General features: G+C 45.8%; 1 protein-coding gene across 4 annotated transcripts in view; it reads right to left on the reverse strand.

Moving 5' to 3' along the window:
- Positions 1 to 245: 245 nt before the first annotated feature.
- The window catches only part of GRIK4 (glutamate ionotropic receptor kainate type subunit 4), a 331,583-nt gene continuing 304,654 nt past the window's right edge, over positions 246 to 27,174 (reverse strand). For all 4 annotated transcript variants that reach the window (XM_012495813.2, XM_030829318.1, XM_030829316.1 and 1 more), the window contains 4 exons: positions 26,278 to 26,503; positions 21,643 to 21,771; positions 6,800 to 6,918; positions 246 to 3,133 (listed from right to left, as the gene is read on the reverse strand). In XM_012495813.2, the coding sequence (XP_012351267.1) occupies positions 2,777 to 3,133; positions 6,800 to 6,918; positions 21,643 to 21,771; positions 26,278 to 26,503 (831 nt within the window). In that variant the 3' untranslated portion in view covers positions 246 to 2,776. The remainder of the gene's footprint in view (positions 3,134 to 6,799; positions 6,919 to 21,642; positions 21,772 to 26,277; positions 26,504 to 27,174) is intronic.

Genomic DNA, 27,174 nt, shown 5'->3' on the forward strand with positions numbered 1-27,174 from the left:
TTGGCTCTGGCTCCTAGGACTAAAAATTGAAAGAAGCCACCTAGACTTTTCTGGGATCTGAACAAAGAGCCAAAGCGGGGGCGGGGCGGGGAGTAGAGAGGGAGGTGGAGAGAAGGAGAGAGAGGGCTGGTGGAGGGGAAGGCACAAAGTGGGTTTATGATTTTGCTTTTCAAGTCTAGTACCTGGATATTAGACACACTGAACCATACTTTCTAAACCCAAACAGCTTTCATCCATCACTAACATTTCAGGGTTTGTTTCTGTTTTATTGTAAATATTCCAGTTGAAGAAAGATAAACAGACAAGAAAAAACTGCTTTATACAGTATACAGAGTCAGATAGAAAATACAGAATGGAAAAGAAAGCCAACAACCAACAGATAAAAAGTGGAAACAAACCAAGGAAGAGTACTAGCTGGTTGCAAATTCACCCACCAGCTTGAGCAAGGTGCGGCCCTGGTCTCAGCAGCTAACACAAACCTTCTAGTGCTGGCAGTCTTATCTTGATTCCACATGGAGAAAGAAACAGACTATAAATGATGCATGGGGATATTTATTTCACTAATCCATTAAAAAATGTTTGCTATTGATCAAGATAGCCTGCTCATAAAAACGAGTTTTTTTAAAAAACCACCCTTCCCGCCCCAAATGTGATCTGACAGTAGGAACCACGTTGTCAGAAGCATAGGATGGAGCTGCAGGTTGGAGCAGAGTGGCACCATTGGGGTTTGTTGTCAGCCGGCCTTCGGGTGCCCTTCCCACCAAATCCACGTTTCTCCACGAGGATCAAGGCAAGGTTTAAAAAAAGACACAAGTGTCTTGCACAGCTTGTTGTCATTTGATGGTTAAAGAGAAAAAAGATAAAGGATTCAAATTCATGAGTGAGGTCAGGTGAGGACAAAACGAGTATCCCTCACAGGAATAATCAGAGTACCATTTGGCCCCCAGGACGGCAGCCCTAACTGATTGTCCTGGCATAAAGAGGATGCCGACCAACCCAAATGGCAAAAACATGAATTAAGCTTGTCATCTTCCAAAGATGTCTTTATTTTAGTACATTTGCAACAGCAACAAAAGTGAGGACAATTCCATTCAAGGTGGTGGCAGCGGTGGTGGAGGTGGAGGTGGTGGTAGCAGCTGTTTGTTTCTCTCTCTCTGAATTTTCTAAGTTTACAATCAGAAATTGCATAGAATTTGTTTTCCATCAGCCAATGAGAACTCTCTGCGTGAAACTTCCCAATTGGTGAAGCCAAGCAAAGGTCAAGCAGCTGTAGAAAGCCTCACCCCTCCCATCAGATGTGTGCTCTGGACTCTGCAAACTTCTCACATGAAGAGCAGTCACTAGCAGTCACCTGGTAACCTGGACAGCATCAGTAACTCCTATTTGGTGGATGGAAGAGAAGTTAAATGCTTTACCTAAAGTCATACAAGGTGGGAGGGCCACTGCTCAAGCTGAGGTTACGACTCGAGAGTTCCTGGTTCCCAGGCCCGTATATTGACTAGGAGACTCCACCTCTCTCCCAGGAACCTAGCAAATTCTTGAATACTTAAGGTCTTTCTGTTGAATAAATACACACACGCACACGCGCGCACACATACACACACACACACACACATACACTTGCACCCAGGTCTCACATCGAAGTAGCAAGAAACCACCCAATCCATGATAGTTTTGGGGGTCTGGCTTCATAGGCAGCCACTCATTTGAGTTTGGCTGAAAAGAGATGCAGTTGACAAAATATGCACCATACCAACGGGGTGGCCCAGTCCCTCCTCCTCTGTGAACGGCACGTTCCACCGGAAGCCAAGGCCATGGTATGGGAAAATTCTATCTACTCTTTCCGCTCCTTAAACGAAGTCCTAGGATACTTTGTGCGTTCTGTTCTCCTCCCCTGTCTTCGGAGACTACATTCACAAAAAGATCAAATCAAACCCAATAATAGTGAAAGTCAGAAAGAGAAAGGGAAAGAAAAGACAGATTAACCCTTGACATTCCAGGCGTTTCAAGGTCTCTCTGAGTATAGGATGAGTTAATCGCTTTTTGGCATCTAAAAATTTACTTCAGTGGACTTTTGAGACTCTCCATCTGATTCTTCCCAAGATCCCTTCTCCTGTGCTCCTGCAGGCCCCCCAGTCACCATACAGAAAGGAGAGTTAAGCACCTGAAATCGGATGCACTGGTAACGCAATATTCCAAAATTCAGGAAAAAGAAGAAATAGGGATTATTTAGGCTTCCATTCCCTAACCCAGCCTCCCCCTCCAAAAGCACAAAACAAATTAACAGGACTGAGAAGATGATGACAAAGAAGAAAAGGAAAGGAGGAAAGAAAAGGGAAAAGAACATTAACAAAAATATACAAATCCAGAAAAGAAAAACTTCCCTGTTTAATTTTTTGTTTCTGTAAGAACTAGACGCAGGGTACATTGGCCCCTGACTAGGGGGAAATTCAACTGATGATTCCACCAATTCACTGGACTGGTCTGGGTAGGGACCCCCCACCCTATACTCTGTTATTTTGGCGAGAGGGAAAGGCCCCCTGGGAGAAGATGGGTCCTTTGCCCTTTGGGTGCAACGTCTCCGGGGGGACCCCGCTCCCTGACCGGGCGCGGTCTCTGGCTGGGGCGTCAGGCTCCTTGATCTTTTTGAAAAGTGACTGGATCCGAAATCTGGAGAGGTGTCGACGCTGTACAAGTCCCGGCTCACGGCTGACAGCAGCGCGCGCCCCGCCCCTCCCGCCCCGCCCGGCCTCCGCGCGTCCTGTGGCCGCCGGGACTACTCGGGCTCGCTGCTGTTGGTGGTTTTCTCCCACTCCAGGCTCTCCTCGCTGCGAGCGGGCGACGGCCGTGCCCGCAGGCCCTGGAAGCGGCGGCACTCGGGGCAGACGCGGATGTGCGTGCAGCCGCGGGCCACCAGGGCGGCCTCCTGCGCCAGTCTCTGCGCGAGCTGGTCGGGCTCCCCTGCCCCGCACAGCTTCCCATTGCTGAGCGTCGCCGTGCCCCGCGGTCGGCGCTCCTCAGGGATGGGGGGCCGGGGCGGCGGGACTCCGGCGCGCCGCCGGCGGGGGTGGATACTGTCCTGACACAGGATGATGCTGCGCAGCTCGGTCACCATCTCCTGGCAGACAGACACCTGGAGGAGACAGCGAGGTCAGGGCCCAGCCTCTCAACCAGCCCCCGTGGGCCCCCTGCGAGTCCGCTGGGATGAGGGATGAGGGGGGCAGCGGTCACAGAATCGTGTCATCTTAAGTATGAAGATGATAAAGGCCTTTCAGTCCATCTCCTCACTCCACTCTCATTTAATGTCCAAATAACCACCATACCATAATATTCAAGAGCCCCACCAGCTGGTCTCCAATCTGTTTGAACACCTTCAAAGACAATGATCTCACTTTTTTTTTTTTTTGCACATTTCCATTAAATGCTGCTTCCTTTTACCGAGCTAACAATTTCTGTCTCTGAAATTTTCATTCATTGCTCCCAGCTAAGTTTGGACCTTGAAGCCTACTAAATAAATAATTCCTCCACCACATGTCAGTCTCTCAAGTATTTGAAAAGGCTACCATGTCTCTATGAACATTCTGTTCCTTGGCTAAGGATTCTTGTTTCTTTTAGCCAACCGGTTATAGCAGGAGATGGGTGTATCCTCATGATAACCAAAACAAGAGAAGGGTAATACAACGCTCAAACAGTATAGTATGTATCACACCCAGTGGGTCTGGGGCAGACTTGAATTCAAACCCACTAATATTTCTGTAGCAACATCTCACACCGTGTGAGATAAAGGCCACAAACATCAGTCAAGCCAAGTCGCCACTGAGTGCATTTGCATCAAACTTACAAGGAACTTGGAACTCTCCAAGCTTTTTAGGTTTCAGAACTGTGGATGAAGAATACAGGATAGGGCTGGGCACAGTGGCTCACACCTGTAATCCCGGCACTTTGGAGGGCCGAGGTAGGCGGATCACTTGAGTTCAGGAGTTCGAGACCAGCCTGGTCAACATGGTGAAACCCTGTCTCTACTAAAACCACAAAAATCAGCTGGGCGTGGTGGCATATGCCTGTAATCTCAGCTGCTTGGGAGGCTGAGTGGGGAAAATCCTGTAAACCCGGGAGGCGGAGGTTGCAGTGAGCCAAGATACTGCCACTGTACTCCACTCCAGCCTGGGCGACAGAGTGAGACTCTATCTCAAAAAAAAAAAAAAAAAAAAGAAAAGAAAAGAATATAGATGGGCCTGCATTTTTTTTTTTTTTTAAACAGTCTTGCTCTGTCGCCCAGGCTGGAGTGCAGTGGCACAATCTCAGCTCACTGCAACCTCCGCCTCCTGGGTTCAAGCGATTCTCCTGCCTCAGCCTCTCCAGTAGCTGGGATTACAGGCGTGTGCCACCACATCCGGCAAAATTTTGTACTTCTTAGTAGAGACGGGGTTTCACTATGTTGGCCAGGCTGGTCTTGAACTGCTGACCTCATGATCCACCTGCCTTGGCTTCCCAAAGTGCTAGGATTACAGGCGTGAGCCACTGTGCCCGGCCGATGGGCCTGTATTACTACGATTACTATTATTACTATATCCATTTCACAAATGTGGAAATAGAGGCTCAGAGAAGTTATGTATATTGCCAAAAATTGACTAATAGCTGACCCTGAATTTGGACCTAAACCTATCAACTCCAAGCCTGCACATGCTCTGTTGAGTGCTCTACTCTGAGTTGAAAGGACACTTTCCTAGACCATAGGGGAGCAGAAGTCCTCAGTTCTTTCATGTTCTTTCATCCAATTCTATCAATGGGACAGTTGTTCTACCATGGCCAAATCGCTAACATAGCATTGACTCTTCATTTTAGCTATTGGGACTGCTCTAACGACTTGCTTAATTTTTCAGTGTACTTGCAGACCATGGGTGAGCTTTGGGGAGAATAACGAAATGTGAAGCAGCTACAGAGAGGTGATGTCACTTAATGGAATATGGCCTACATTAGTTTTCCCGACTTGGATTATAGGCCCCCATCATACCCCCCAGTTGTTAACTAAATAGCAGAGACTCTTGGCAAGTCACTTAACTTCTCTGTGCTTCTAGTAATAACTACAATAAAAACAGTACCACCTGCCTAATCTATTACATGTGACAATACTATAACGACATAGATCTATTGACTGTCTACTCCGTGTCAAGCACAGGGATAAAAGACACAGTCTTTACTTCAGGCAGCTCAATCTCTAGTAGGGGGCTGATACCAAAGTAATTCCAACGTGGTGTGTAAGTGGTTCATGCATAGGTTACAGCGGTGTCAGGAAGTAGGAGGATGACCAATTGCTGGGAGACAGCAGGAGAAATGAGGAAGGATTCACAAGGAAGGGAACACTTGAACTAGGTCTTAGGGAATAAGTAAGACCACCACCTTTTAAGGGGTGGGCAAAAGGAAAAAGCCAGTAAAGCTGGAGACGGCAACACAAGGGGAATCATGAGAGCTGGGTGCCATGCAAGGCAAGGGAAGAGGGATTCTGAAAGAAAGTATCCCCATCATCAAGGGACACACCGAAGTCCAATAAGGCCCAGTAGATTCTCTTTGGTTTGGTCCACTTGGAGGGGTCAGACCTTTAAGCATCGGCCTTTCAGTGCAGGCATAGGGAGAAACCAGGCTGCCCTGGGTTTCGGACCAAATCGGGAGTGAGGTGATAGAGACTGAGATCCTCTCAGCTGGATCCCCTTGGTTTGGAAGAGGAGAGGGATAGAGCAAGAGCAATAGTAATCTTCCTATTATTTTGAAATATGGCAGACACGTTCATAATTGTGGACTGGAGAAAGAGCAGGCAGAAAAAAAAATACAGGGCCAAAAGAGGATAATCCTGGAGTAGCTGAGGAAAGACAGGATCAAGGAAGAGACAGCAGGAGGACTGGGGTATCTGCTGCAGCTGCAGGGTGGATGAGCTGTGGGGAGATGTTTAGTGGGGGTTTTAATTTAGGGCTGGCCACTCCTGATTTCTTGGGAGATGGGAAATAAAATGAAGCTGTATGCATGCAGAAGCAGAGGGGCTTGAGGAATGGGCAACCGCGTGGAAGTCCTACAAGGAGACAGGAAAGAGGCTGAGCACAGTGGACCAGGACTGGCAGGCGGTGTTGTGTTAAGGCCCCATGTGAGGCCAGACTCCACAGACTTCCAGGGGCACTGTTTGTCCTGCTGTGAGATATTTCCCCAGTGCCAATTAGAAAAGGTTTTTAGGAAGATTCAGAGTTGGGAGACTGAGATAGAGGCTAATGTAACTTTTAAAAAAAATCTAATAATGCAATTAACATGTAAGGATTTATATATCTTCCCTGGGGTGGGTTGGAAGAAGAGTGGTATAAAGTCTTCTTCCTTCTTTTCAAACTGTTCAACCTGGGTAAAGTTTATATTAACCCTGTCTCTAAGCCACAGTTGGAGAATTGAACTTATTCAAAATCCCTGAGAAGGGGGATAAAATTCTTGGGTTCACATGAGTTGGGATATCTCTAAGGATCTTTCCCTGCAAGACAAAAACATACTCAGAATGAAAGGACTGAGGTTGTCTTTTCCATAGTAACCTGGTACTTTCACCTATTTTTCTCAACTGTATCTTAAACGATAGTTCTAGAAGGCTTTGTTGTTCATAATAATTACTAAGTAATGAAGCATTGATCCAAATCCCCTCTGCTGGGCACTGGGATTCTCTTCGCTGCACTTCCTGTGGTAAGCGTCTGAAATAACCTTACATGTGCATGAGCCTGTGAACTTCACCCCATCTGCCAACACTATTGATCATACCCCTTTGAAAGTTTACCTCAGTTGCTTCTGAGTGTCTGAGAGTCCATAAAAACTCCAACATAGCCATAAAAATGGCCACGATTAAGCCACAAATAAGAACCACAAAGATTCCACCAATATTCTCCATTCCCAGGCCTGTAAGAAAGTGATAACAAATGAAAAATATTGTAAAAGATCAGGAAGACACAATCATTTTATCAAAAATGCTAAAATCATTTAAACTAGAACTTGAGTATTGTAGATGCTCAAGTAGACACCCATGCGTCTACTTGACAGGTAGACACCCAGTCCTTGAAGATATTTAATTATTTATCTGGAAAAAATGCAGCATAGTTGAAATAAAACGGAAGAGAGAGATCTTGCCATCAATCAAGGACACTGGCAAGAAGCCTACCAAAGGGTGTCTCGGGCTGGGAGGTGAGGACCATTTAAGAAAAGGGCTCAGGCAAACTGACAGCTTATAGAGAGAGACATGACACCAAAATACCTGTCAGTTCTAATAGTTTCATAAAAGTTTTACTCAACCTTCCTAACATTGTATTTATGTGATATAAAGCAACTGTTTTGACCAAACCATGGATAGAAAAAATTATATTTACCTATCTTTGTCAGCATGTTACTAAAATACTTATTTGGAAAGTAAAACTTTTTATCCCACCAAATGAGTGGTTCACAACCAGCTGCCATCAGAACTGCCTAGAAAGCTTGCTAAAAATTTTGATTCCTAGTCCTTACCCCAGACCTACTCAATCAGTATCTCTGGACATGGGGCCCAGGTATTTGTATTTTTATAGAAGTTTCGCAGGTGATTCTTTTCTAGTCATTCCTAAAATTAGTTTACAAATTGGTAATTTTTGAAGCATTATGCAAGTATGTAAGTTCCTGGGAGTCAGACATCGTTTCTGGTCATGTCCTCATTGCAAAGCATGATACCTGCCACACAGTATATAGTCAATAAATACTTATAGGATATGATATGGCTGTTTCATTTCCACTGTGTCAAACATTGAGTTCAGCTATGTAATTAAATGCTTTTTTTTGGCATTAGAGAAACCCAAACACAAAACACCCTGATTCAACTGGGGCCACAATCAGAAATCAAAAGGCATCTTTCATCCAGGAGGGTCTCTTGTGTCCCGTGTTTTTCAGGAATGCTTGCACATCTGAGTGTTCGGTCAGCAGTGTCCTCACAGAACACGGAGCCTCGTCAGTGTCAGGGGCGGCCAGCTTCGCACGGCACTATGAGATGAGTCACAGGGCCAGATCAGAAATCAGCGCTACCTTCTGCACTTTGGAAAGCTGGAAAAATAGCTCTGTCTGGCCATTTCAGGATGCCCAGGGTTTCCTTTCCCAAAGCCCTAACTGGATGTCTGATTTTTGTTTTTAAAATAACACAGTGCAGTAGCCGTCTCTGCCTACAACTGAAAATCTGCTTGGAATGACTCTGAGGACTCACATGATGAACACACCAAATGAACTATACACTCTGATCTGCAGGACCACAGTCAACTCTTGAGTACCTGTGAGAAATGTGGGAATCCTGTATTTTGAACAATCAAAAATAGGGGCTCATTTAAAAACTCAATTCTACCTTCCAGGAGGAAGGTGCTTAAATGGACAAAAAGACCTTAAAACACCTATATTTGGAGGCCCAATCTCACATAAAAGCAAGTAGAAGAAAGTGTGCCCACATCTTATGTTAACATCTGTCCCTCTAACCTGGGCCATTTGGGTTAGACACTCTGGGAGCATCAAGAGCCACAAGAAGGAGGGGATGAAAAAGGGACACTTAAGAGGGAATGTACCAAGGAGCTGGCTGGGGTTTGTAGGCAGATACTTCAGCCCACAGATTTAGGGATGGTGAGAACTGGAGTATTAGGATGTGTATCTGTGCGACACAGATGAGTTACCTTCTCTGGCCAGCCCCTGTGGAGGGAAGCTGGGTGGACATCCCCTGTGAATGGGGAAATGACAATGGTGACATGAAGAATGGCCACCTGCTCAGGTAACTGGAGTCCCCAAGTGACTGCTGAGATTCTACAGGATGCCCCCATCACTTGGCAATAGTTGTGCTCGAGATAGAAAACAGGACAAGGGGCTGGATGCAGTGGTGCACGCCTGTAATCCTAGCACTTTGGGAGGCCAAGGCAGGCAGATCGCTTGACGTCAGGAGTTCGAGACCAGCCTGGCCAACGTGGTGAAACCCTGTCTCCACTAAAAACGCAAAAATTAGCCAGGAATGGTGGCTCACACCTGTAATCCTAGCTACTCGGAAGGCTGAGACGGGAGAATCACTTGAACCCAAGAGGCGGAGGCTGCCACTTGATCCAAGATCGTGCCCGGACTCCAGCCTGGGCAACAGAGTGAGACTCCATCTCAAAAACAAAAGCAAAAAACAAAAGAAAACAGGACAAAGGCCCCCTTGCAGAGGGTCTCACATTCCTCTTGTTTCTGTAGAGAGGGTTTTCTTTCCCCTTTAGGTCTTCTTCTGCTACCTGTGTTCCAGCTGTGCCCCCTGCCTTCCTATCAGTCACCTCCCTGGTCCTCCTCCAATCTTCTCTCCACTGGCTCTCTCCCTCAGTACATCCACATACTCATGTCTCTCCCTCCTTAAAGACAAAGAAATCCGCCTTACTCTCTCCAACTCTGTCTAATCCAACACTTCTCTTTCCTTCCATGGCCAAGCTTTTTGAGAGTTGTCTACATCAGAACTATTTTAAGACCTTCTAAAAGCCCTTAAAAACACTTACGTTTGGAGGACCCATCTTACATAAAAGTAGAACAAAATGCACCCACATCTTATGTTAAATGCATTTAAAAATCTTTGCTTCTGATATTACTGAGTGGCAAGAAACAGTTAACTTACAATTGGCTGTGATTTCTCAGCAATCATTGCACATACATACAAAAGAATGTTGCAAAGTTAAAAATCTAACCAAAAAATTATTTCTACATGTAATGAAGTTTTTACAAATATTAAATTTAAAGATTAATGAAGTTGAAACAACGTTACATTTTGGAGATATTTAATTAAACATGTCAATTTAATTTTGCAGTTTCCTTTTTGCATTCTGAAGCCAGTACTTTTTATTCAGACTTCAAACATAATTTGGACACTCAAAAAGCTTTTAAGCTCCAAGTAACTCTGTCTATGAGATCTAAAGGAGAAAATAATTCTGTTTTGAATACACTTTTGTTCTTGTTATTCAATCTTCACCCCATGCAATTTTGTCTTGCACCACTAAAACCACCCTTGCTATGGTCACCAATGAACATTTTGTTTCTAGCCTAATGGAAATTTTCTAGACCTGATCTTGCATGGCCTTTGTTAGCACTTGACATTGTCAGTCACACCCCCATCTTGGCTTTTTATAAAGCCATTTCTCATCGCTCTCTTTCAATCTCCTCAATCTCCTTTGATTGGCCCGGGGCACATTTTCTTCTCATTTTCCTACCATTGGTCTCTTGCCTCTCCTCCATGTCTTGGCTATTACCAAGTCCTGCTGATTTTGCCTCCTAAATATTTTTCAATTTCTTACCCTTCTCTCTATTCCTCCTGCCACTTCCCTAGTTCAGGCACCCACCATGTCTTGCTTGGACTATTGCAGTAGCCTTTAAAATTATTTCCCTGCCTGTAGCTGTTTCCTCCCCAACTCCGCACGCCACACAGTTGCCTCACTGATCTTTCTGAAGTGCAAAATCTAACTGTGACACATTCTCAAGTAACACAGAATTGTTTATAGTTCCCAGCACACAGCATCGTTGGTCCTACCTTCCATACCTTTGCTCCTGTTAATTCCTCTGCCTGGAACCTACCCCTACTCCCCAGACACACATCTGGCTAACCTCAACCTTTGCTTTAAGACTTAGCTCAGAGGTCGCTTCCTCCAGGCTGTCTTCTCTACTCTTACCTGACTTTTAGGTATACTACTTTTGTGTTTTACTAATAATACCTTGTTTACCACTATTATGCATAAAATAATATACTAGTTTATATATCTGGATTCCCCACTACACTGTGAGTTTTTTTGAGGGGAAGAACCATGCCTTGTTCAACTCTATAACCTCACAGTCATGGTACCTGGCCCATTATAGGAGCTCAGTAAATGTTTGTGGAAAGAATGAGCAGAAAGAAAGAGGATAAAGACATTCCAGATGTAGAGGGCTGCATTACCAAAAGCTCTGGACTCATATGTATTCCTTTTTAATTAAATTTGGTTTGAAATAGTGGTAAAACATGACAGCCCTAGTTGAGTGCTCCGCCCTGGTTGAGTGCTCCAGCCTGGTCACAGAGGAAGATGGCCCAGACTGTACTGAGTGATGGCTAAAGGGGACTGAATATTGACATGAGCAATTCACAACATGGACCGCCTGTATTGGGTGGGGGTATTAGCAGAGTTATTAACAGGCATGTGGTCTGCACTGGAATAATTTTTATTAGATCATGGAAAGCTTTGAGGGGAGTTGAGGTTTAACAGGAGGCTGGTAGAAACCATGAGTCACTGAAACACCCCATAGTCTTTCTTTCCCAGCTTCTCGCATTTCATGGCCAGCATGTTAATCATGGGTGTTGGCTCCAGCATCCTGATTCCTGGCTGAGTGGCCTCCTCCTCATAGAAGCAAGGCTTGTATACCATTCGTGCCTTGAGGAAGTTATTGGAAAGAGGAAGCAAGAATAGATTGCTGGCAGAGTCAGAGTTGAAAAACAGATGGAGCGGGGAGTGGGAAGGGAGAGTTCGGAGAGCGCAGCAGTTCCATTTAACACTGTCATCAGTCATTCTCTAGAAGTCAAATGCCTTCCACAGCACATCGACATTCATCAGAAGGGGCCCTTGATGTGAACTCCCTCCAGCCTACAAGGCCCATGCGGCACTCACAGATGCCTCAGCACCGGCAAGGGGGGACTGGGAAGACATCTAGTCATCTCTTTCCTTCCCTTCTTCAGATGGGACCACACATAAGCCATGCAGGCAGATGGCTTTACAAACCGGGACTTTCTCCTGACACTTGAGTCTCTGAGGCTCAGCTATGCCTCAGCAATCAGTTGCATTCACTGAAATAGAATCACGCTCTCCCCACAAACTCCTGGTTGGCTAAATACTAACTTTGGTGTCACCCGCAGATTGCCCACAAATATTTTGCCCACAAAATGATAGTTCACAAATACAAATGAATAATGTTCTTTGTCTCTTGAACTACAAAGGGGAATGGCACCCTAGAAGAGAGCACCTGTGAAGAGATGTGAATCTCCACCCACCCACCTGCTCTTCCTTTGGTTCCGTCTGGCTAATAACCACTTCTTGGATTCAGGTCCACTCGTGTCCTAGCCCTTAAAACACTCACATATCTCCACGAACCACTGTGGAAATCTGCAACTAAAATACAGAGGGAAAGCCCCTTTTGAACAAAAAGTGAGGGAAGGCTGGGAAAAAAGGCAGAGGCCACAAAAGCCATGGAGGCAGGTGCAGAGAATCCACTTGCACAGAGAGGGGACTGACTAGTGCCACGAGATCCCAGCAAGAGACAATGTATTTGCTCTTTGACATTGGTCAACAGATCTTGACTGAGGAGCTTCCATGAGCTGGGCACTATGCTAGGTGCTGAAGCTCTGTGCTACACTGGCTGGCTCATCAAGAGCATTGGACAAGAACATGGATTCTTGGAACCATATGGCTTTCAAGCACTTTCTATTTCAGAACTATATTCACCTATAGCCATGCAAGTGTATCAAATAGTCTGATCTCCAGGGACTTATTATTGTAAATAGCAACTTTATGTGCCCAGATATAAACTGACCTACATGATCTTCCCAGAAAATTCAAAGTGATTCATCATGTTGAAATGGTAAGTTTGCCATTTCTTCTTGCATTCTCCAAGGCATCTGGTGACTAGACCTAGCAGATTCTGGAGAGAATAATGGGAGGAAAGTAGGCAAAACGGACTCAAACTAGAAGAGGGATGGGAGAGGTATTTGATAAATTTTGCAATTTATCCAAACATGAGCTATGGGAGGTTGCTTATAATCCATCAAAATATGAGCTCAAGTGCCTCATTTTTCATTTGCTATCTCATTCAATTATCATTAAAAACACCACAGAGAAGGCCCATTGTCCCCACTTTACAGTTAAAGAAACAGAAATTCAGAGAACTTAAGTTGTTCATGTTTTCATAACTAACATGAATTCTAGATCAATTTGATTCCAAAGCTAATGCTCTGTATAAATATAAAGCTGACCTTTATGAGTGTTTACTATGAGCAAAGTTAGCTGCTAAATGTTTTAACTCAATCCTTACAGTTACCCTGTGAAATGGGCACTACTCTTACCTCCATTTTTCTGACACGGAAACCAAGGTGCAGAGGAGTTAGGTAACTTGCCCAAGGTTCCACGGCTGACAAGTGGAAGTGCCCGGATCTAAACTGATGCCAGCCCCCTCCCGTCTACTCCACACCACCTCTCCTAGTCACTCGGCATCCACTCATGCTGCAGGGGGGTGATTACAGAACTCAACCTGGCATCCTAATGACTGAACACATTCCTGGGAACCTCTAGAGGGACACAGGGCAGAGGTGAGGGGGTCTACATGTGAGCTACAGCTCAGCTTATAAAATCCCCTTCTGTCCTTCAGAACATGACATCGCATGTTTGAATCAATGATTTGTTGGCTTAATCTTGGCCCAGTTTCCAGACAACAGTGAGCTGAAGTCTTAACAATTCTGACCTGCTTTGTTGCAGACTCATGGGGCCACCATTTGCCTCTGTTCTGATCACAGTTTCTGGAAATCCCTCTGGAGTTTCTCTCTCTCAAAAATAGATCTAATTTGATCAGAGAGAGGCTTCCTCCACAGCATCTCTCTGAAACACTATCTAAATTCCCACATTCAGGTTTCCAGCCTTGGCTCTTTCCAGAGAAACCAGAGAACCAGGATAACCACGCTGGATCCCATGAGAAGAGAGAGGGAAGCATCCCCGGGGCCCCCTCCATTCCCATCACTCACCCCCACTCTTACTAAGATGTCTCACACTTCCATTCCCACCGTGCCAGACAGCAAACTTCCTGTTTTCCAAGGATTCTGTGAATCAATGCCACTGGCCTCTTTTCCATTCTCGAAAGGGAACCCTGATTTTCACAGCCTGGTGGTGTATTTATGTTCCTTTGAAGCCCCATTGTGAGCTCGTGTTTTTCAAGATAAAGGTATTTAATTTCCTTGGAGTTCACCGACCACCTTTTTGTCTAGCAATTGTTCTGCAAAGACTTCAGTAATCCAATCTCCTTGAATTGGGATGCCGGCATCTGTGAGTGGCTAGCGATATTTTCTTTTTATAGCAGCTAAGTGAGAAAATAAATAAATAAGTGTTTTTTGAAAAGAAAAGGCAGAAGAAAATGAAACAGCTTGGAATGGAGCCTGTTCCTTTTTGTAATCTCCAGTTTTCCACAGGATCTGCCTTTTCATTTTTTTAGTGAGGTAGGGAGGTAGACAGCCACCCAGCTACAGGCAGGGAGAGTCAGAGGGGCGAGGAAGCGAAGGGGTAACGTTGTGGCTCTTACCAGAGGCAAGCAAGACCTGGTGAAAGACTCGGGACTGGGGGCATCACCACAACATTAGGATTCTTCTCTGGAATTTGGCAGTAATGTTTGAGCTGTAATATTGGATTAGAAGTGGGGTAAGCACCAGTTCCTTTGAAATTTCTCGCATTTTAATAGGATAACAAAGTAGAAAAGGATTATGTCAGGCACTGGCGCGTCGTCTGGTACATTCTAATTAAAACTGCAGCCACTCTCAGTTTCAGAGGTCTCCGAAAAACAGACCCACTCATAGTTCCTTTCCCCTCTATCCCTCTCTGCCCGTTCCATATTTCTCTCCTTCCTTTAGGCACACGTGAAAGCCAACTGATTCAAATTCTAAAAAAGAAATTTAGAGCTGCTTGGGAAAGCAGGTGAAAACTACTGCCCTCTGTTCAGTCTGAGACACAGGAAAAAAATGTTCCTAGGTCTTGATTCTTGGTGAACACTTAAAGACTTAAAGCCCGGGTGTGGTGGCTCACGCCTGTGATCCCGGCACTTTGGGAGGCTGAGAGGGGCAGATCACTTGAGGTCAGGAGTTCGAGACCAGCCTGGCCAACATGGTGATATTCCCATCTCTACTAAAAATACAAAAATTAGCTGGGCGTGGTGGCATGCGCCTGTAATCCCAGCTACTCAGGAGGCTGAGGCAGGAGAATCGCTTGAACCCAGGAGGTGGAGGTTGCAGTGAGTCAAGATCGTGCCATTGCACTCCAGCCTGGGTGACAGGATGAGAATCTGTCTCAAAAAAAAAAAAATGATTTAAGGGAAGAGATCTTTGGGTCACGTCGGTCGTGTTTTTCCAAATCCCTTGAACAATGAATTATATACCATAGTAAGTTTGACAGCTAATTTACCAGAGAGACCAAGCAACGGCACCTCCCGTTTCAGGCTAGTGCTTCTTACTTGGCTTGGAAGAGGTCACGTGCAGTTTCGCTTGGCCAAGAAGCCTCTTAGCCTCTCTGAGTAATGTTTGCTTGGGCTCCAGCCATGGCACAAATGGGGCCGCCACATTAAACTGGCACTAGCAGTTATGGCTGGGACAGTAGCTAAAGTCCTGGCTTTCAGAGTGATTTGCATAGCATCTCCCAGACAGCCCCACTCTGAAACATTGCCTCTTATTAATATAGCTCAACCTCTTGTTCCAAAGGATGACCGCAGAGAGACAAGTTAACACTGGCTGGCTGATAGCACCCAGAAATCTTCGGATGCATTTGGGACCTGGACAGGATGACTTCCACTGTTTATTTTCCCTTTCATCTGTTCAGTTCTCTTCTTCATGCCAGGGAACATTTGGTCCCAAAGTGTGGTGGAGAGAGGCCTCCTGTTCACTTCTTTCCATCTTTCCTGGAAGCCTGATCTCCCTTTCTGCTCCCCTCTCCCTCCATCCTGAACTCTATTGTCAGCACAGCCTTCCAAAAACTGTGGAACCATCTAAACCTCTGTGGATGCAGAACTGTTTCCAAGGACAACAACTGCAACAATTATAACTTTACATTTCTATTCCACCTCCAACTGCCATTTCCACCACGTGGCCACAAACAGAGAATTTTCAGTCATTTCATGTTTAAATTCACTTAAATCCAGTGTCTTCTCCGTTCCCTCTTCTTCCTGGGATGTATTTCAGGTTTGCGGTTGTGTCATTGTATTGGGGTGGGGATAGGTGTCTGGTCTTATGCCGTAGTCCACTTAGATTTCCAATATCTTTGTCTGGAGTTAAAGAAAACTCAGGCCTTTCACTGGGCCCTCTGCCTTGGGTCCCTATGCGCCGCCTCTTATGTCCCCCACTTCACTAAGGCATGGCACATATTTCTGGGGTTTGCCAAACTCCAGAAATATGCGTCATGCCACGGTACAAACCCATTACACAGCCAAACTCTCCAGATGCGAATTCTTCTCTGCTCCACATGTACCACCCACAGCCCCTGCACAAGTAAAAATCTCTTTAGAACTCTTGGAATATCCAGCTAATTCTGGGAGTGATATCTGCCACTCTCCAGCTCCCAGGAGGGCAGGGACCAACCCCATTGTAACATGTCCTTTTCTGCTCAGAAGCTCCTGTCCTGGCCAGGGCATCCTTTTATCTGATTTGCAGACTTGGTGGCCTGGTTGGCCTGGTTCTTCTATTTCTTTCTCTTTTTTTTTCACTCTAACTTCTAGCATTAACTTTTTGCCCAGATCCTATTAGGAATTGACCTTCTATATTCCAAAATACTTCTCTAGCAAATCAAAAACCTTGTTCTCCAAGGACATTATCTCTGCTGTGAGCTTTAAGAACTTATTTTGGAACTTAAAGCCAATAATTTGACTTGATTTCTCCCGAGGCAATAACTATCCCCTGGGACCACGAATGCCGCCAAGAGCTCAGAATTCCGTCCCACCCCACCAGCTTTCCTTGTGCCACATCTCACCCCAGAACCTTTGAAGGCTACTGCCAATTCTCCCAAACCCAGTCCAGGGCACTGTTGGTGTGCCAAGGAGTCTGGCAAAGCTGTGGCATGATGATGTGGCATCTTCCTGGGACACTGATTTTACTTAGGGTTTGGGTGGGAAAACACATTCTTACATTAAATAAATATGCCTGTATTACAGAGTAAGATGCAAAATTCACATGTATTTTTAGGACAGAACAGAAGACTTCCAGGAAATTCCGAACAAGTGGGCTGCTTTAGACAATGTCCTAGATCCCCAACAGCTCCCATTTAGTCTCCTCTGCTTTTGGTTCCTCCTGTGAAAAAGTGTGAGACAGATTGGTTGCAGTCCAAGTACTTTTACCCGGTTTTCAACAATCTCTTAAGACCAACCTCATCCTGCCTATTCAAACCGAGTTCTCAGTGTAACACCTGTGCCTCACAACAGTCCTAAAGCAGCGATTCCTAAGGGATGCTTCCAAGTCCAGGCCATGTGCCCTTAAAACCTTCCCTGACCATTCCACAGAATTCATCACTTCCTCTTCTGGGCTTCCAGACATTCTCTTCATACCGCTATTAAAACCCTCCCACACTGCAACCATTACAGCAACTATCTGTGCCTCTCTCTAGCTTCTAAGCCTCTTAAGGGCAAGGCCAGGTTGTATTCCTTTTGGTAATTTCAGAGCCTCGCACAGTGCCTGGTACACAGTAGTTTACCATGCTGTTTGTTGGCAGCAACAAGAACTACATGAATACTTTCCATTCCAACACTTGGGGTGCTGGGCACCCGTTTGAAAAGAAACAATCATAAGATAAGGCTTTCCAGACTTTTCCTCCTCCAAAGTCAGGAGGACTTTGAGACGCTTGCTCATTCACTTGTTCATTTATCTATTCATTTGTTGTTCATTGTTTCATCAAATACTGATGGCAGGTGATGTTCTGGGCATTGGGACACAAAAATTAATAAGACACAGTCCCTGTCCTTGAGTTGCTTATTGTCTATGGGGGGAATAATGTCAACAGACAGAAAATATATGTCTTAAGTGTTGATTTTTGAAGAGCCCTTCAGCCTTAGGGAGAATGAATGGATGGGCACATTCGCAGCTTGGGGACACTACTCAAATCTCTCATTGTGCCTTAACTGCTCGTTCAGGCCTAGATTTTGGAAGAAAATTCATTGTCACAAACTTTGCTGAATGCTTAACATGATTTATCTTATTCAACCTTCACAACAGCCCTGGGAGGTGGCCATGCTATTATTACCTCTATTTTCCAGAGAAGGAAACTGAGGCTCAAAGATGTTTCAGAGTGTCTACTATCACAAGGGCATCTATGGAGTGGAGTCCATTTGACCCAATGTCCATTCAAAACCTATCAAAACTGCCTCGGGGAAGAGAACCACCCTAGTGACTATCAGTAGAACAAACACGTATGCAGGAGGGTAAACATTTCATGAGCTCCATTCTTAAGAGGTAGGTGGGGAGGGATGAACAAAAGAAAGGGTCCTTGGACTTTGAGTGAGATCTGGAATGGGAGAGATGGTCTAACTCAAGGTCCATGAGTGGAGACTGCAAGGCACCGAGATCCTGGATCCCTTTCCCAGAGCTTGCCAATGGGGCTGCCCTCTGCTCCTCCACTAAGTACACAAAGCAGGAGGTCCTGGGGCTGGATTTAGGGTTCAGGGAGGAAAAGGGGAACTGGAAAGATGCGATCAACTCAGTAGCGAGTCTAAAGGGGAAACAAAGCTCAAGAGATCAAATGGAATAGGGTTGAAAAATGAAAGAAAAGCAGGAAATCCCAGACTAGTAAGGAGGAGGAAAGAAGAGAGACTTGGAGCTGACCAGAGCTTGCGGCCTGGACCTGATGGGTCAACGACAGGATCCTTTGGAGGGTCCCTGCACTGCCCCTGGCCACTCCTGTGTGGCTCCAGCCTCCCTCTTCTCCAGCACCTCTGCACCATTGCACGCCTTCTGTCAGCTGTTCAGAGGAAACTGAGTGTGAACGGACAGCTCCTGGTGCGAGGGCTATTTGGGAAAGTAACTCCAAGCACAGTCTCATGAGTCACATTAGCATGACCCAGGAAAACACAACAATTGGTAGCTTCTGACAGCTAGCAGCAGTTTTCATCACACATCCCACAAACACTGAGTAACTACTATGTGCCTGGCTCTGATGGGGAGGCTAGGACCACAGAGGCAAATGAGACTGGGTCTGGGTCTAAGGTGCCAGCAGCTGAGTAGAGGAGACCAAGATTGCAGCATAGTGCATTGAGTGCTCTGTCCAAAGTCACAGAAGGCCCTCAACCCACTGTGGTGAGGGGAGAGGGAGATCAAGGGTTTCTAGGAAGAAAGATACCTAGACATTACTTGTATTTCACTTATCAATCAGAGGAAGGATTGATAAGCAGAAGGTCCTTCTGCTCTAGGCCCCAGGTTCACCTCTCCATTTCCACTTTAGAAAGCTCCAGAGCACAATACCACTGCTGTTTCCCTGCAGATGGAAGAGAGATGGCGCTCTTTCCCGCCATCTTTTAGCTCATTGTTATCATAGAGCAACATTAACATATGCTGACAATCATCCAACTTTATTTTAGCTATTCCAGGTGCAGCCACATGTTTCCAATCCATGTGTCTTCTTTTGGGGGAGGGAGTGGAGGAGCATTTTGCTACCCACACCTTCCCTAGTACAAACCCATTACACAACCCAACTCCCAAATGCGAATTCTTCTCTGTTCCACATGGACCACCCAGCACCCCTGCACACAGCCCTGCCCACTGCGCTGACTTCTGCCCCACATCCATCTTCAAGGTGCATATCTGCCTGCAATGCCCTCCTCCCACAGTGTCGACCTATTCAGGTCCTGGACATCTTCAAAATCTAGTTCATTCTATCCAATCCACAAAAGTGTCTTGACACTTTTTTCTGCATCTCCCCCATTTTCTTTTACTCTGAACAAGCAGAAGTAATCTCCGCACTTCACCCCCCAGTATTTAACTGTAATTTGGCAAGTGTCAAGAATTGTTTGCTAACCACTTCAAGTAAGTTAATTTTGTTTCCAGAAGTCATTTTAAGATGCTTGCTGGTAAGCCTGTAGAGCTTTCTTATTCCCAGGAGTGTGAAGTGATGTGCTGGGACTCCTCACTGTCACTCAACATATCCCTGTTGATGGAACCGCTGGCTGACCCTTGAAAGTAAATCCTCTGCAGGCAGCTGATGGAATCAGACTGCCCTGAAGTTCTGAGAGCAGCAGAGCACGGTGCTAGGGTGCACATCAGTCACAGCTATGATACACTGGGCCCAGGGATGAGCCAAGCTCTGTGCTTTTTCACTCTCCCTTCACAGCAGCCCTATAGTGTGTTACTTACTGAACTCATTTAACAGATAAATGAATGAGGGCTCAGTGCTGTTAACTAATGTGCTGAAACTCACAGACTTGCAATTGGTAGAGACGAGACTGAAATGAGGTCTGCCCATGCCCTGTGTCCATTCATGTCCACTGCTTTCCCCATGGTCAGCTCTGGCCTTTGGGGAGCGAAGAGCCAAGAAGTGTGTGGCCTCACTCAGTTCCTTTGAGGGCAGCATTTCCTTTAAATTATAAAAAATACTTGCTCCACATATCCATGTTCTTGAGACCTCTTCTTGCAAGACAGAGACCCACATATAGACACTGAGAATCACATAGTTATTCATTCACTGTCTCATCAGGGACAATCATTCATGCTGAGCAGAAAAGACAAGCACATGATATCCTTCATTCTACTCCTCAGCTGTCTTCCTCGGGCAGAGCGTGGACAGGTAAATCTGTTGCATATTTTAACAAGGCTGCAGTAGATGGAATAGTAGATATGGTACGTGACCATATGATTTATTGTCTAAACCAGGCCACTTTGAGAATGAACGCTGTCTAGAAATAATTTATAGGCATTAACTGATCTACAATAGATAGAAACGAGACTATACTATCCTGGGCAAACTAGGGTAAGTGTTCCCCTACAGAAAATCCTGGGTGCTCAGGGACCCTCAACACTTCTTAGCCATACATCTCAGTAAGTGACTGCTTTCTATTCAGCCTAATTTAACATTTGCTCATTCATTCAATAAAATATCAACATGTCCGGCTCTTTGGGCAGCCCTGTGATGACCAACCCTGCCCTCATGAAACTTACATTCTAGTAGAGGAAGTGGAAAGTAAACAAATACATAAGAAATATAATATCAGGTAGCGATGAGGTCTGAGAAGGGAAATAAGGTGGGATTAAGGTGATGGAGAGAAATGTGTAGGGTGGGAGTGAAGAGCTCTTCGAGGGGAGGCCAGGAGGAGGGAACAGGTGCACAGGCCCTGGGGTGGAAGAGCCAGATGGGAGGCTTGGGGACCACAGAGAAGAGAGGAAGGCTGAAGGGGAACGGATCACATAGGGCCCTGAATTTTATTCCCAGTGGGATGGGAAACCATTGGGAGGTTTGTGCGGGGGAATGCTGCCATCGAGTTTGCATTTTTAAAGAGGATCACTCTGGCTAGTAGCGGAGAATATACTGTAGACACACAAGAATGGGAAACTGAAACCAGGAGACTGTGATTGCACAGGTGTGAGATGATGGGCCAGGGTAGAAGCCATGGTGCTAGGGGTCAGAGGCAGCTGGGTTCAAGAAACATCATGGAGGCAGAGCCTCTAGGACTTGGGAGCCGGGTGGACACTGGGTGCCTGTGATATGCAAGACCCTGGGACAGACTTGATCCCCCGCCAGCCCAGTTTATACCTAGGTTCCTTCCAAGGCCGTTCTCAATGGGTCCTAGAAGTCATTATGTGTACCTGGAATTTGAACACGAGAAACAAGCTACTCTGGTCCTCTAGGGCAGAAGGAGGATGGCCCTGAACGCCCTTACCTTTAGCTCTGTGATCTTCCTCCTTGGGGCACTTCCCTCCTTCCCACCATTTGCGCTTCAGGATCTCCAGGCGGTTGTTCTCCTGCAGCTGGAGAATGGCCAGATCAAACTCGTCCCGAAAAACCGAGCCTGCGGGGGTCACAGGAGAGCCCAGGACACAGGTTGTGAATGCCCTGTTAGGTGTCACTCTGCTCCCCTTCCCGGCACACCTCCTGGCCACCCTGCCTGCTTTCACCTCGAGAGGGGACAGACCGATGCAGCGGGTGTGGCGAGCCCAATGGGCCACTGCTGTCTACTCCATTAGGGCTCCCCCAGGAGAGCAGGGACTTCTGGCTTCATGCAGGGTTCTCAGGCTTTTCTGCTTCCCTTCTCTCCATGCTGACTGGCACGTCCAGCCCATGGCCAAACACCCCAAGATGGGTCAAGAAACGGCTTTCCAGGCAGTTGTGCCATCCACCTCCCCAACCGGGCACCACCACTTTCTAAATTAAAAAGATGGTCTCTCCAAGTTAAACAACCTGCCCACTGACACACAGGACGCTGGCTGCAAAGCATCCCGTCCACCTCCACGAGGCCAAAGGTTGTGTTTTTGTGACACAAACCTCTTAGTCAGGTGTGTCCAATTTCTACTTTATTTAAATTAATTTCTCACAGCCGGGCACGATGGCTCACACCTGTAATCCCAGCACTTTGGGAGGCCGAGATGGGCGGATCACTTGAGGCCAGAAATTCAAGACCAGCCTGGCCAATATGGTGAAACCCCATCTCTACTAAAAATACAAGAATTAGCTGGGTGTGGTGGTGCACACCTGTAGCCCCAGCTACTCAGAAGGCTGAGACAGAAGAATTGCTCGAACCTGGGAGATGGAGGTGCAGTGAGCCGAGATTGCACCACTGCACTCCAGCCTGGGCAACAGAATGTGAGACTCCGTTTCAAAAATAAATGAATTAATTTCTTAGGCACTCGTAACTCTCACTACATTACACCTGACAACTGCTTATCCAGAGAATTCACCAATCAATGAGAGAAGAGCCACCCCAGAGTGTTAGAATCAGGTCAGCAGGTGTCCCCCACCCTCAGCGCTGCCTGCTGAGCACATGAGAACCCACTGCCTGTCCATCACCCTGTTTCTCCCATTCCTCCTTCCCTCCTCAAAAGAAGCCTTTTTTCTGTTCACTACCATTCTTTTTAAATTTTTCTAATGCAATTTTGTCAAGGAGCTTTGGTTCTAGAATTTAGGTTTAATCACAAAAACAGGCTTAAATGAAACCATGGAAAGCTCAATGTCCCAGCACAGGCTGAGGCCTGAGATTAGTAAGAAAAAGCTGCCAAGAGGCTGGAAAATAACTAAGCTGCCCAGTTTCCTTGCCCAAACTCTATGAAGGCTGGATGTGGACAGATGCCCCAGAGGAGAAAGGCTACCGTGAAGGATCAGACAGAAGCTTGGAACAAACAGATGAGTGCTTGTCAAATTTTCATGTGCATTGCAATCACCTGGGGGTTTCGCTGAACTGCAGAATCTGATTCAGTAAACCTGGGGTGGGGCCTGAGAGTCTGCATTTCCAACAAGCCCCAAGGTGATGTCCATGCTGTTGGGCCATGGACCACACTTTAAGAGGCAAGGAACTAGAACATCTCCCAGATCTCTTCCAACTGTGAAAGCCCACGGCTCCACAGTAGAACCTTCCCTACTATAGACACAACTATGCTTGGACGCCCAAACCCCAAGCCTACAGCACTGGATGTGTGTATGTGATTTGGGCAAACACCAGCAGAGCTTCATGTAGAGTAAGTACTTATTACACATCTTACACATTGTTGGACCCGAACCACAAGTCTGCAGCACTGAACGTGTGCAAGTGATATGGGCAAACACCAGCAGAGCTTCAAGTATGGTAAGTACTTATTACACATCTGCAGTGAATGGACACATGAATGAGTTGTCTAACAGATGTTGTTAGGTGGTGAGACTAATGAACATTCCAGGTTTAGAGAGAACTGTCTAGCCCAGCAAAGCATTTCAAGCAGTTTCAAGGCATGTTTAACCCAACCTCGTAACACACCAGGGGCCACATGAAAGGCCTATTCTGCTTACTCCTTGGTTACCTACTTAGTTCCTAAGCCACCTGATTAATTTTCCATCTTGTTCCTTGTTCTGTCTCTCTTAATTTTCCTGGGTCCAACCACATTGCTTATTCCAGTTAGGCTCTTACATTCCACTTAAGAATGATATACATCCCTGTATCTCCTGGGCATACTCCCACCTGAACCTAAATCCTGACTCATCAATGAACTGTGTAATGTTCTTTCCAGCCTCATATGGGAAGCTGGGCTAGCTCAAAGTAGACCTTCCCACCTATCCTGTCCTTTCTAGCTGATAGGACCCATTGGCAACATGGTCTGGTAAATGAATTACTGGACTGGAGACAAGCATCCTAGGCTCACACCCAGCTTCTCTACCTATTCTGTGACCTTGGACAAGTAATCTGTCTGCTCTGAATCTGAGTTCTGTCCTCTATAGGATGGGAATAACCACATCTATCTTGCAGGGGGGACTATGAAGTGAGATAACATGTGAAAACAGTGTCATGTCAGACATAAAGCAAACATATTGCCTTCCATTTTTCCTTGGTTATTGATGAAAATGTCTAGAGTTGCAGTCTGTCTTACCCCAACTCTCCATAGTTTTGTTCCATGAAAACTTTGGAAGCATTTGAAATCTAGGTCGAATTTGTTAAATTGCTAGAGTATCATCAAGGTGTGCCTTAAATTCATTTTGCAGTTCACGCCTCCATCTTGAAACAAAATGTCAGCGAGTATATCTCTCAAAGGAGTCCATAATCTGTATTATTAGTGGACACCAATGAGATATAACAGCATATAGAGGGTGTGCAGGTTTATGAGTACCCAGAGTGAAGCCTCCAGTTCACAGTTCACAGAACTCCTAGTGCCATGATTTGCAGAGTTCAGGGATGAACCATATTATTACCTATGTTCATTTTCTTTGTTTCTGATCAGAATTTAAGTCATTTGCCTTTGTCAAATAGCAGTGGCTCATGCCTGCAATCCCAGCACTTTGGGAGGCCTAGGTGGGCGGATCACCTGAGGTCAGGAGTTCAAGACCAGCCTGGCCAACATGGTGAAACCCCATCTCAACTAAAAATACAAAAATTAGCTGGGTGTGGTAGTGCACGTCTGTAGTCCCAGCTACTTGGGAGGCTGAGGTACCAGAATCACTTGAACTGGGAGGCGGAGTTTGCAGTGAGCCTAGACAGTGCCACGGCACTCCAGCCTGGGCTACAGAGTGAGGCTCCATCTCATAAATAAATAAATAAATAAATAAATAAATAAAACATAGGAAACCATGGAAGAGATGAGAAGAACACTAATATCCCCCAAGGCAGGCTCAGTGTGAGACACTGAGGTAAGGCACCTAACTAGATTATCAGGTTTAATCCTCCCAACCCCATAAGGTAGGTATTAGAAACCTAATTTTATGAATTAGATAACTGAGGCTAAAGAATGCATCTAAGGTACCACAGCCAGTAACCAGAACACATCCTGGGGTCTGCCTGACTCCGAGCCCGTGCTCTTTACACCTGACAGGTGTGAGTGAATCCTGCAATTTACAGAGTTTTGAGCTAAGGTAAAGATCAAGAGCAGGGATGTGTACTGTAACTACAAAGATGAGCATACCACATACTAATTTTCTCCCAGAGTCCGATGGCCTCGATTCCTGCTTTTTCCCCTGTTGCCTTGTACAAGAAGACCCTCATACAAGCACACCCCTCTACAGCACTGGCTCTCTATGGTGTGTGGAGGGGGAAGGGTGCATGTCAGAAGCGGCTGGAGGAACATTCAGATCCCCTTCACAATCACCACAGCAGCTAAACATGTTCTCTCCTCATCTTCTTGGGGAGGTTCTGTTAGTAGGGGAAGGCCCAAAGTCCAAAGTGTGAATGTCCTTTTAAAAAGCACAGCTAGGATACCTTTCTGCAAGCCAAACATCTCTATCCTCCTATTAATAGAACAAGACGGGGTGACACTCAGTCAGCAGGCTGAACACCAGAGCGTTACTGCCCCTTCTCAATGACCCACACCGACCTACCATAGGTGGATCAGTGAAATCCACAAATAATTTGAAAGCCATTCGATCTAATCATGGCCGTCTCCTTTAGAAGTAAACTTTTCACTGGTGATGCTAACAAATAGCAAAATTAACTGACTTGAATTTTACCATCTCATCCTTCTTCCCACTGCTAGTAGAGATAGCAATCAACAGAGAAATGGCCAAGGGGAAGCAAGCAAGAAGAGGAACAAAAGGCCTAAATACACACCAAAGACATTAACATGCCCTTTAATAATTAGCATTAGCCCTTTAAATTAGTCAATTAATCAATCAGTAACTAATCAACTAGCTCTTTAATAATCAAGGATTGAGCACTGGTCGTTGATTAAAGGAAATATGTGTGTTTGCTTTAAAAAAAAAAAAACTTTAGAATGCCCACCTAAAGAACTGTTAAACTGGTTCTAGCAACAGGGGGTACTGAATTCAATGCTGCATTCAGTGGTTTGAGCTACCCTGACCCTGTCTGGACAAAGCTACCCAAAGAGGCTGTTCCTCTGCCGCATACCGACTGGCATGCCAATCCCGTAGCCCTTGGTGTCCAGCAGGCCCCCAATCTGAGTGAGGTTGCAGTTTCGCTGCCGATAGTACTCGTTCATGGTGGATTCCAGGAGGAAGGCATAGTTGGAATTCAACACCCTGGCGATTCCCTCCTCTGTGCTCTTCACGAACACGCTGGGCTGCTTGGAATACATGTAATTCCACATGCGTTGGTAGGTCTGGTAGCGGGAATTCTGGGAAAAGAACAAAAGGAAGCAGGATTGGGAAAAGAGGAAAGAAACGTTGGTTTAAAAAGAGAGGGACTCAAAGTGCACCTTAAGATGCCGGCCCTTCTGCTTCTCCACCCGCTGATCACAGTCAAGAACCTTTGCCCTTTCTGTCTCTCAACACAAGATGTTCACTGTCACTGTGTAATGACAGAGGAGGGAGTTGTGCCTTTGATACGTTTTATAGAAAGATGAGGAAGCAACAGGGCACTAAGGTCCTGATTTCCCCATTGGTAATTGGTTTTGCCTCATCTACCCTCAAGAGCTCTTCTACTGCCAACCTCCATTTCCGGTAGAACTGAAATTCTGGTTGGGTACCTTCATTGTCCCTCAATTTGGGGCAGTGAACTTAGGGTCATTTAGGACTATACAGAGATACCCTTTGAAGAAGCAGTTTCACTATTTTCTATCCACCCTAAACCAATTGATCAATCACATATCCAATGCTGGCTGCTGTTTTACAAATAATAACAAGTCAGAGAACTCTGGGGGTCTATCCAAACCCTGTGTTTGCATGATGACTTCACTGTTCTCTGTGCCAGTAGGCACTGAGACTTGCCTGGAAAACAGAAAGCTGAAGGCACTGGACTTGTTTCATGCGAAAATGAACTTCTTGGATATTAGGTTGGTTAGACACC

Source organism: Nomascus leucogenys, chromosome 15 (assembly GCF_006542625.1).
Source record: "Nomascus leucogenys isolate Asia chromosome 15, Asia_NLE_v1, whole genome shotgun sequence".
NCBI lineage: Eukaryota > Metazoa > Chordata > Mammalia > Primates > Hylobatidae > Nomascus > Nomascus leucogenys.